The following is a 12613-nucleotide window of genomic DNA, read 5'->3' as shown; positions in this document are numbered from 1 at the left end:
TCTGTAAAATTAAATCTTGCCCAAAATTTATAGTGAAAGAATTAACAATAATACTTAATGTACATAGCAATAACTTTGTGAAAAATTATGTTCTATAGCAAAGAATCAGATGACACTATGGCAACTAAGATTTCCAACTGCCTTGGTGTTATAAATGTGCTAAGGCCTGTATATTTTCTTCATTTACTTTTACCAAAAAAAGTAACATGAATAATGAACAGTAAAAAGTCACCATTCATCCCTGTCCGCATCACAGTTGCAATAATGCTGGGAATCAATGCAGCTTCCCTCCAGTCCACAAGCACATTTTTGTACAGCAGGCAAGGAACCTCCCCAGTAAGTATGAGTTTCATTGGTTCTTCCAATCCACCAGCTCAGTGGCATCCCATCTAAAAAGGTAGAGAAAATCAATGCCCGGTCTTGTCTCCTACTTCTCTCAGCTTTCCCATACAAATAATTTTCCAAAAGTTTAAGAAGGAAAAAAAAAACAAACCTCTGCTTAAATCTAAAACCTTTAAATGACCAGGAAAAAATAAATTTCCACCTTTACTTGATGAGTAATTTTTCATTTTAATACTTCATTATCATGTATTAAGTAATTGTCACAGATTTTTGCTTGCATTAGTAGAAAAGGGAACTCATAGTACCTAGTTCAGCCAGGCATGATATTAGAATAATTTATCCTAAGCAGTCCATTTATATAATTCATTTTAAAATGGTCCATGAAAGCAGAGACATAATCATCCTAAAAATCAGGATAGTTTATATTCCCTAGTAAAGATCAATTTCAGGTGTTGGAACCAACAAAAATAGAGTGCATGCAGTCACAGAAATGGCCTCATCCCACTACCAAGAGTACTACAGAGTACTACTACCCATATCTGTGATGAGCATTGAGTAGCTGAGCAGTGGTGTTAATCAGAAATGTCCAAAGACAGCTGTTTTGTCATGGACAGCAGATTCAGAATTTATATCCTCAGAGACAACAGAAATCATGTTAATGGTGATCCCAGAAGTAAATTGATATATTCGATGAGCAGAAGTGAGGTTTCCCAGGACTATCACATCTCTCTGGTGTATCCAGTCAGCATTGTTTGCAGCAAAATGATAAAACTTAGTTTCTTAAATGTTTCAGTACTGCAGAATAAGCTTAAAGATATTGCCAAGCAAGCACAGCAACAGAAGAAATATCTACGGAACACATGATAGTTAAATGATATGAAGCATAAAGATAAACCTTCTCAAATGAGATGGAAGAAGGGTGATGGATGCATGAAAGTCAGGGCATGAGAAGCAATCAAGTCCTGTTAAACTATTGAATTTCTTATAGCATTATTTTTTTCTTTTTTTGTTTCTGCTGGAGCTACATTTTCAGCACTCGGCCCCCATGAAGAAGCTGGAATTTATTCTACTCTCAACTTTGCTTACAAGTACCACTGCTTATTAAACCTCACTGTTAGATAAGACCTCTGCTACACTGACAATCTTTCAGATCGCGAACATATTGACTGCATTCATTACCACACAACTGTCAGCCCAGCAGGCCAAAAACAGTGTGAGCAGTTTTTCGAAAAGTCAAGCTTGCATAATGGCATCAATGTCCAATATCAGTGTTTGCGTTTGCAAACCATCACAGGAGGAATAAAACCCAGAGACCGTGTATAAATAATTTATCAGACAACACTTTAAAAAGGTTCTAGCAACTAAGACTGTAAAAAGCAGAATATTTCTGCTGCTATAACAGCATGCCTTAGGTTTATACTGTAGTCATGAATTAGCATTCCCAATGTTTCACTAGGGACATTGGGGTATGTTTAAAAGCTGGTCTCAGTTACTTGTTCATACAGCAGGATGAGGAGAGAGTATTTACTGAAATACTGCAAGTTCAAACTGATTAGCCCGGATTTTTTCCACTGCCTTGGCAGAAAGTACTGCCTAGGCAAAATAAAGCCATTAATTAAAATGTTAGAGATTTCTTCATAATGATCACATAAATGTATTAACCAATGACTTCTTTAATGAGATCATTTGCAAATGCTATCCAGGCTGATTGAATACAATGCATTCCTAAAATACAGTCAGTTAAGAATTACTAGATGGACTGTATGTTCCAAAAAATATATTATGTAACCATCATCAAATTTTCTATTTCTCAGGCATATTTAGTGAAGATTGTAAACAGCAGAAATGAGAGTGATCAAACTTTCATTAAAAAAAGTGTTTAAAAAAAGAATTATTTTAGAAAATTTGTAGAAGTCTCGTATCAGTTTCTTTCACATCAAATTATTCTTAGCATTCAAAACTAAATTTTAAATTACTTATCACAACTGATTGCAAACTTCTAAAACAATTATTTTAGCACATTTATGTGCATATTATAATGTTCATATGCACATATATGTGCATATATATATATGCAGCTATATGAAATATAAACAGCATAACAATATAGATAGTGAATTATTTTAGCACATTTACATGCAATCTTCCTGGACAAAAAAAAAAAAAAAAAAAAAAAGCCTTTAAACTTTCTGCTTGAGGCAAACCAGGCTTTTGAACATCTAAACAAAGCTTTAATTTGGAACCCACAGTAAAAAGAAGGTTCATTGGGACACCTTAAGCAGCAGGTTCACTTTTTTTTGCTGAGGAGGTGTTTTCAAACAGATATTGTTCCAAGAGCAAACACCAGTCTAAGAAGCCCAGAGATACCCATGCCATAATTAGGGAGAAAGAATGTATAAGGAAAGAGCTTAGACAGAGAGGGCTTCACACAGAGGCATTCTCTCTGCTCAGTAGGAAAGAATGCCAAGGAATAAATTTTTTAGCATCTTAAGAGTTTCTGGTGCACAAGCCAAAAACTTTCACTAAGTTTTTCAAAAAAAAGTAAGCAATGAAGATTTTACCTTCACATTATTTGGAGTGCTTAGATGTTCAGAGTAAAGTCTTTTACCACCAGCTCTGTGTCAGTTAGAGTTAAATTTTAAATAGACTACATAAAATTACTTTTTTAAAGTAGATCAGACCTTTCTTTATTTCTTAAGGCAATTAAAATTTTGTCAATAATCCACATTTTAACTACTGAGCTTTCTAAGAATGTTTATACTGGATAGTGGAAATTCAATGTTATTGATGAGTTTTGTCAAGTACTCACAAAATGCACATTAAGTGCACGCATTAACTTCTGCTGCTATCTAAGCACTAATTTGTGTTAAGAAAATATTTCCTCAGTAATAATTTAATTCCTTCTTTAAAATTAAAAAAAAATCTTGGAAGACTAAACAAGAGGGATCTTAATAACAATTTCTGTTAATTTAAAAGTATTATGAGAGAAATTAACTTGTGAATTTAATTCTCTGAAAGAAAATCATTATAAATTGACATTTTCATTTTCCTGGTTCAAATATCTCTTGGCAACTTACAGAAATCTGAGAACTCAATATTTGAAGTAGTTCAGACTCCATAGAAGCAAAATGCCATAGCCTTGATAGAAATAAATAACTTTAGTAGCCAGCAAAATAAAAGGCATGATGCAGTATAATAAGGTTTGTTTGCTTTACTTACCTGACTTATCTAAAAGCCTTGACTTTTTGCAGTAGTAAGCAAGCTCCTGTTCACAGTGATCTGCAAGGTTTATTGTAGCCTGAAGCTGGTCTAGGCTGGCAGAATACTTGAAAAACACAGTGTGTGGGTTCTCTCGATTAGCACTTTTAACTCTGGTTAGGTTGGTGCTGTTATGCTGTATAATTGTCCATGTTGCATCTTTCAAAACACATGTGAAAAGTAATAAAGAATCAGAGCACTGTGTAAGTTAGTAAGGGAAAGAGCATGTATGATGAAATCAGCCAAACTTCAAGATAACTTCTCTGTTCACAGAAAGCCCTTTGGAGCCCATGAAACAGACATAAATCATTGAGCAAAAAAAAAAACAATTATTCATTGTTTCTATTCATAGGTAGATTGTTGTGCCATGACTGTAACAGATATTCAGCTAGTTAGGATTATTCAATAAGGAAAGAATATGTGATGACACCCAAATTTTTGTATCAGAAAGAAAGTATTGTTTACTTGGTAAATTGCAATGAAAGATTAGAAGGAAAAACCACCTTCCCCAGGCTTAAATAATGCATAAAATAACACTAATTCTATCCTAGAATCTATATACATTACACACATCCTTAGAGCTTCAATTAATTTATTCAATATGAGAAAATGGCCTATAGGCCTTTTCTATTATACATAGAAGCTAAAGTTTCTTGCGCATACTGTGTTTACTGTAAAACTATGAGTACCTGAAGGTGAATTATTATTGCCACCTAAAATTAAATAGTAGTCATGGGTGAAAGCTCTTACCATTCTTCTGTTTTGTATTTTTGCCAAGACCCTTCACCCGTGAATAGGTTAAAAATTATCTTATTATGTTTCAACTCCCACTTTCAAAACCTGTAACTCTCACTCTCCTGACCAAAACCCCTTTCAAGGTATGGGTGAGAGGGCTTCCAGTTAAAGCCCATCTGAGACAGTCAAGTTCAGATTCATGGTCACTGTCTTCTTGCATATTTACGACCAGCTAATTAAAAAAAAAAAAAAATATTTTTTCCTAAATTTTAGTATTGATATTATATTTCAGACATTCTAATAGCAGTATTCCAACTACTGGACCTATATTTTATATCATCAACAGCCTACAGGCCACACAGGGCAGATCATATAAAAAAATCCACAAAGAGGAAAGAGCAATGGTCACTTAGAGATAAGTAATAGTCAGAAAATCTAGAAATATTTTTTATCTAATTAAGAAAGTTTATTGAGGACATAATTAGACTGTCAAAAACCAGACAGCTAGAAATACAAATTTAAACTTTTGTTCCTTTGTTTGTTTTGGGTGCTGTTTTCTACGGTTGTGGCTTTTTTTGGGGAGATGGATATACATACAGACACAAATGCGTCTAAACATTATACTGAACATAAAAATGAAGACAAGGAGTTTGGATATTCAGCTCATTGTCCCACTCACAAAATTACACAAAAGAGAAACACAGGTAACAGCAAAGTTTGTAGCATTTTAATTGACAATGTGGGCTATAGGTTTTTGATTCTGAAACTGATCTCCAAGAATAAAATCAGGAAATGGCACCTCCCTCCCAGCTGCCTGAAAATAGAACCCCATGAATGTCAAAGACCAGGCAGTGCAGTAGGAAATATGGGCAGCTGCCTTCCCTGCCTCTGGTGGGAAAAGGGAATACCAGTCATGAGGAAACTGGGAACAAAACAAATATAGAAGATTCATCCTGTCAGAATGCATCTTGAGATGAAGAACTGATCAATGATGTTTGTTTAATGTGGTGAATAAGGAGTGACTGAGGAAAACAGGAACAGCTGTTCATGGACACACAAGGATAAATCAGACACTACACTGTACCTTGGAGAGTTATACCCACTTAGAAAAATTGTCATCTTTCTGCCATGATTCTTTGGTCTCTTTTAGTCTCACAGGACACTAGAATATTTCTTTTTAAGTGTCTGTGCCAATCTGAAACGTGCTTATTGTGAGCAAGCACAGTTCACTGTAGAAGTCAAAGTCAGGAGCTGACACGGTGAGACTAGGTCAAGTCAACATCAAAATCTTACCATAAGGTTTCTAAGTCAAGTTCTCAACACTTAGAGCATACCTAGCCCTAGCCAGTTCAAATCTAGCTTATTCATGTATTCTTTTAAATAGTTATAACAGTGTAAAAATAAATTTTTTGTCAAATGAAACAATAAAATGTTCCAGTCATTTTGGCTGGAAAACATTTCAAATAAAAGGAGTTAAGTAAACAGTAAAGGAGACAGCCATAAATCCAGCAATAATAAATTCCAAAAAGCCATTTAAATTTAAGCTTAGTTGAAAAGACCTTTACCAATATACCACACATACAGAGATAACATCAACTGCTTTGTTAAAAAGCAGACCAAAACCAGATTCTGACAGCTAAAACTTCTAGTTATATGCATGATCTGATTTAAAGAACTGCTTGCAGAAGGGCAACAGGGTGTCCAAAAATGAGGCTGCAAGGGTGTCATTGGTTGCATTTGTATTCTCCAAAAGATCAGCTTGCAGTTTGAAAGATGAAGTTTAATATCAATATTCCTCCCAACAAAGGCCAGATCTAAATTAAAATTTTTCAGAAGGCTATCGGGGAAAGTCAGAAAATTTCTCATAAACATAACTTATGTCTGATTTTCTTCAGTATCCTCAAGAGGCTGCAACTTCAGTGAAAACAAAGCTGCTCCCCAAAAATGAACTAGTATGACATTGTCTCCATATGGAACACATGTCCCATTTATGCAAAGCATAATAGGAATGCTGTGTTAACGAAACAGCCTGAATCTTTTTATAATTCTAATTTTTATGCCTAATTATTTGCCCAATATCCTGAGCTAAGGAGTCACCTTCATTTTGTCGTTCATGTTTACATTAAATTCACAAACTGCAGAGACTTCTCACTTGATAACTCCGTGTTTCAATATAATGAGCATGCATACAATCACAGCTGTAAGTTAAGGAAGTTTATCACCTCACCTGTCATATTGCAGTACACGAGAAATGGTCCCAAGGGGCCACTTCCATCTGAGTCAATATTGTAAAAGCCTGAAGTGTTCCCTCTGTGCTTATAGGCTTCACATGATTGCTCATAGATGGCTGTAAAAGAACATATTACATCACAAATGTAATGGCATGATTTTACATTTTATTCAGGAAATAAAAAAAAAAAAAAAGTGCATGACCCTTGACATTGGGAAAAGAAGTTGGGTGTGTCCTATCTCTGCTAAAGAATGAAGAAAAATTCATGCAATCAAAACTATGCCTTTATTAGAAATTGTAAAGCATATTTGGTTTTATTTATTGTGGAGATCACATGTTGCATTTTAAAGCATTTTATTCTGTATTTCCAGCTCAAAACCTCCGGGAGAAAAACATGAAATATGGGTGAGTGAATGGTTGAAAAATTGCTGAAAAATGCTAGAATGCCAAGTTATTACTTAAACCCTGGTAATCTGATTTTGAGGAAATCCCCATTAACTACCTCAACCAAATCAGGTTTTTGTTGCTACTGTTGCAGAAGGTAAGCATTTTTTGGCTTTCCCACTTCTTAGTCTCTTCCCATTTTAAAGGAAAAGCAAGTGACTTGTCAGAGATTTCAGTAAAAGAACTAAATTAGCAAAGACAAAATGACAGCTCCTTGGTTCCCTGTCATGTATACTTTATATCAGTCGAGGTCTAAAAAAAAATCTGTGGTACCTCTTATATATCAAATATCTGAGAAAAAAAAAAAAAGATGTATGAGTCCATCTCTGTAATTGGATCCCAGAAAATATGATGATAATGTCACAGCTGGACACATTAATCTAAATTCTCCTTTAACTATTATATTTCTTTTGAGCAGTCATAATGGTTTTATCTTTCATTTAAAAATTAAACCATACTCTAACTGTTCTCAAAATTTTTAAAAATTCCGCCAAAAAGAATAAGCTGTTAGATTAATAATGAAAAGTAGTTATGAGTGCTATACTTTTTTTTTAACTAAGCTATTTTTTAAAGAGTGTTATCTTTCTATTTTTTGCCTGATGTTTACTGATATTATATGGCAACAACTATAAAAAGAAACAAACCATTCATTTTACTTACTCTATGAAACATCTACAATAAACAATTTTTGCAATTTTCAAATGAAATTTTATGGTTCCTTACAGTAAATACTTTTAGCTAAATTTAGAACTGACAAAAGATCAGGAATTCATTATTATTTTTGACAATAAAAAAAATAGGTAACTCATATTATTACATTTCTCATTAAGTCCTAATTATCAGGAAACCCTAGCCTCCCTCTCTCCTCATGGAAATCACCAGATTATTCAATTTGTAACTTTTCAAATTGCAATGAATCAAATCACCTTCATCTTCACTCTGGGCTCATCAGGCCTTAATGGGGTACAACATAGTATTCAAAAGCTACTATTGACATATTTTCTATTTTGCATAGCTTTTCTTAATACTGTTATTTATGGCTGTTGTTGACTTTGTACAAGCAAGATGTTAATAGGCAGTCTTCTAAAATCAGTGATTTCTCAAAAAATCCCATTTGGGTAGACATACATTCTTTTTGTAAAAGCTGCCAAAAATGATTGTATAGATTTTAAATAGACAATATATAAGTCTATATATTGCCCTGAGATTAGGGCAATCTTTGTATTAAAAAAAAACCAAACAAAACACCAGCAAACTTCTACAGATTTTTAATTATTACAGGCATGTAATGAAAGCCAGTGTACTTATTTTATCTTCTTCCCAGAACATGCTGAAAGCACTACCAAAATAAAGCATCTCCTGTGAAATTACCTAAGTTACATTCAATTTGGCTTTCAAAATGTGTTTATTTTATCTTCTTCTAATCTACTTCCTGATCCAGCAAACTATATAAACATGTATTTGAGGTTTAGCACAGGATTACCTTTGGACATGCATGTAGTCCCACTGGCTTAGAAATAATAAATATTAGTTCTTATGATGAATACAGATGAATTTATCATATTTCTAAATGATACATTGATCCAGAAAGTGGAGTTATATGGATGAGATAGGATATCACTACCTCATAAAAAATACAAAAAAAATTTAAAAGAAAAACAATTAAACTTTCAATCAAGTATTTGTTACATATTTTGAGTTCCCAAGGCCTTTCCTCAAACCAAATTACGAGTATTTTTGTGACTGAAAATATTTTAAGAATAATAACTTCAAATGTTTTTTACTTTTATTTGCTTTGTCTTTTTTTGGTTTTGTTTTGTAGTGAAGAAATTCAGTCAGAAGTAAAAACATAATCAGAAATCAGAAAACACCTTAGACTTACGATAGTGACAAGTAGCTCCCTTGTAACCAGTATTGGCACAGTTACAGTGGAAACTGTTCCAGGACTGTGAGCACTCACCACCATGTTCACAGTAATTAGGCAAACACCTAAAACAAAAAACAATTTGCATTTTCAATCTTTTTTCTCCTCACTTACTATTGTACTTAGCAGGAAAAGCAAAATCCTGGAAAAGTATAATGTGAAGGAAGTCATCAAGGTCATTGGTAAGGATGCCAGTGTAAGTAAAAGAAAATTAAGATAATTTCTTCCCTGGTATTCCTTTAGCTTATAAAAATATCTTAATTATGCAAGAAGCTTATGAGAACAGAAATAAGGCATAAGATACAGAATTGTTATTAGCATTCAACTGGTTGCAATTCAATACAGACTAATAAATCACTTAAAGGTTCATGTGTTGATAATTCAATGGCAAGTTTTTCAATGACTGGGATTTCTTCAACAACATATATCAAAACAAAGCAACATTACAGCAGATTTCTTTATGTTCTTGTAAAAATATAATAAAAAAATCACCTAACAAATAAATCTGACCACAGCACCTGACATCTATCTTATTCCAAAATTCTGTTTACGTTCTATCCTAGAAAGAGTTCAGTATGTTGGTTCCAACACAACTAACTACTTATAAAGCTAGTTTCCATTCTGGTAATATCACTAAGATCCTGAAGAATTTTGATTACTTTCTTCTAAGTACACAATAGTTGACTGCAAAAATAATTTACCTGTAACTTCTTAGTGCTTAAGGCTGCAGCACTATACTGTATAAAATAATTGGGACATGAAAGGAAAAGAAATTATTTTTTATAAATGCAGCTGAAAATATATTGAAATAGATTGGCACACTTCAACCAATTATTAACTAGCTTTTAATAAATTATTAACTAGCTTTTCACCTCAGAAATTAGTTAACATTTAACTGCACTGAGTTTATGTGTATGATACAGTTCAGAAAGTGTAAAATGACTTTACTGTAGACATTAGCCACAGGAAAAAAAACTGAACATAAACAACATGCCCACTAACATTCACAGGATCTTAAAATACCTTTTAGTTCATCCAAGAAACGTTAAGAGAATATTAAATTAGGTTGCAGAAAGTCCAGCATTTTACACATCTGCCCTATGAATAATTCAGGGTCTTTGCACATTTGCTGCTCATGGCACTCAAAGAACTTTATCTTTCTTTCATGTTTATAAACAAGGATAAGTGGTTTTGAAGGGAATTTAAGAAAGAAGTAGCAGGTGAAGTATAGGTAAAGTAAGTCAACTGAGAGATGTCACCTATTTTCAAGGAAATCGGTGACATTTTTTGGCAGCGAAACAGCATATATTGTATCTATTCTCTCACTCAAAAAATGTATTCCTAAGACTAGTCAACAGATGATATATGTCTCAATGAATTCTGTTTCGGAGCCTAAACATAAAATTTAGGCACCAGCCTTACAATTATTTTGATTTTAAATACTTTGTTTGACAGAAATACATAAACATGTGTACCTATGTTTCTTAGGTAAATGCTCTATTTCTCTTTCTAATCATCAGTTATTATAAATACAAATCTCCAGAAAAACTGCCATTCAAGACCTTCAGTGCATTCACTGACAGCCGGTCTGCTTTTATTTCAGTCACATTTTGTGTCTTATGCCTTTTTGATAAAGGCATAAGACTACACTACCCAAAAATTGTGTTTCACGTGGTCTTTACTTGTATTGACTCCCGTTCCTACTAATTAATCTTCCTAATATTGTTCACAAGATTAAAAGCTTTGAAGAAATTGATGATGCTTGAACCAATCTTAATGAAAGTGAAAAAAGTTAAGAGTACAATTTAAATCTTTGAACATTAAATTTAAATCTTTTAACATTAGGTTCTTTCCTCTGCTTCAGAATGTATAATATTAAGTAACCACTTGCTATGTCAAAGTAAATGTAAATTACATTATATGCTGCGACCCTACCCCAAAGCAAGATTTAGAACACAGGTTTCTTTGAACAAGCTAAATTTCTAAAAAAAAAATATTTCTCATATTTGAAGCAGTATTTCTAATACTTAATCTATAAAAATTAATTTTATGTCTGCTAAAACCAGAAAAGAAGCAGCTGATTAAACATTTACCACATATTTCTTGATAATATGCTTTTAAGTGTATGGCTTCTGAAAATTATATAATATTTTAAACCAAGGCAGCAGCCTATTAATAACTATAAACTAATATTGAGAGGAGACTACTGATCCAGAATATGAATATAGTTGTGATAAAGAATGGGAAAAATAAGAACTTTGTATGTCAATTTTCAACTAGACACATTGTTTTTGTATATTATTTCTTTGTCTGGTTCTAAATTATGGCTAAAATAGTCTTTAAAAAAAGCAAATTACTGCTGCATTTTTAAGGCCTATTATTTCTTCATTCTTCAGCTTATTAAAACAAAAAAATGAAAAAATATTTCAGAACTGTGCATGGATCATAATTTTTATTTTTGGCTTTTTCTTTTTAAAGATATAAACCCATTTTTGTATGCTGCTGGCAGGATAAAAAGGCAAGAGCTCCTGGTAGGAAATTGTATGTTTCTGTGTAGGGCTCAATATAATTAGGACAGACGCATCTGGTACTCTCTCCTCAGAGACTAAATATGCTAACATTGTAAGGTATTTAAATGACACTGTGTCCTTTAAAGTGATTTTGTGAATGGTTTATGGCTAATTATAGGCATTTATAAACCAATATATATTGCTAATGGAGCTGAGAAAAATGATATTAAGGAGAAATATATAAAGAGAATTGTTTGCATGCATAATAGCTATATGAACAACAGAACAATATAAAGATATCATGTAATGAAATGGCTAAATGATGGATCATGGATCATGGAAAGACTGATGACTGCAAACAGTCATAACAATTTAAGACTAGGATAAGGAACTGGAAAGTTTATCAAATTGTGAAAACTGAACATAGTACAGCATTTGTTTATATAAAATGAATTAAAAAGTTAATAATTTGTATTCAGAAAAAATACTTATTAACTAAAAATCTCTCCATAAAGACTGTAAATCTCATAAAGAACACTTCATGTGCTAAATGTGTATATATGAGGTAAAGAACAGATTAAATAGAATTGTTTTCAGCTTATTTGCTATTGCATATAAATCTGGTTTGCTATGCAAAGAGTAAATATTATTTGTTTTCATGCACTTCAAATGTGTAAAACTAATATAAAAAGACTACATTTAGGTCTCAATCACTTCTATTACAAAAGCTGTTAATGACTCTGGAATTTGAGCCATGCTTCATAATTTGGAACTGAAGATGTAAAGACATGCATAAATACTCCAAGACAAAGAAGGGATTTGTTTGTGCTCACCTGTAGGGAGATATTTACTATCAGGAACACAAAATGCTCATAAGCTTAGGGCATTCAAAGACATTTATAAATCATGGTAGGAAGAAAGCATTTTTTTCTCAAACAATATGGTGCATAGGATCATACAAGCTACCTATTAAATATTGTTTAAAACATGCAAGCAGTTTTAATTTTGCCAAATATATGTGCTTTATCACCTGGGATTTATGGTGAGATGTAGAATTAATTTGATAAAGAGAGACATGAAGTTTGTTCCAAACTATGACCTGCAGATATTGAATTAAATGAGACTGTGTGAGGAAATGGGAAAGAAATAGTCCCAGAAGCAAGACAGCAC

At 32.8% G+C, this 12613-nt stretch overlaps 1 protein-coding gene across 1 annotated transcript in view; it reads right to left on the bottom strand.

The window, feature by feature from the left end:
- Positions 1-12613, bottom strand: part of LOC119696064 (contactin-associated protein-like 4) — a 192190-nt gene that overhangs the window by 27468 nt on the left and 152109 nt on the right. The window contains exons 11-14 of the mRNA XM_038125580.1: positions 8892-8998; positions 6563-6682; positions 3562-3759; positions 233-389 (exon numbers count right to left, since the gene is read on the bottom strand). Coding sequence (XP_037981508.1) covers positions 233-389; positions 3562-3759; positions 6563-6682; positions 8892-8998 — 582 coding nt within the window. The remainder of the gene's footprint in view (positions 1-232; positions 390-3561; positions 3760-6562; positions 6683-8891; positions 8999-12613) is intronic.

The sequence above is a fragment of the Motacilla alba genome, chromosome Z (assembly GCF_015832195.1).
Source record: "Motacilla alba alba isolate MOTALB_02 chromosome Z, Motacilla_alba_V1.0_pri, whole genome shotgun sequence".
Taxonomy (NCBI): Eukaryota; Metazoa; Chordata; class Aves; order Passeriformes; family Motacillidae; genus Motacilla; species Motacilla alba.
This window is presented reverse-complemented; position numbering and strand designations above follow the sequence as displayed.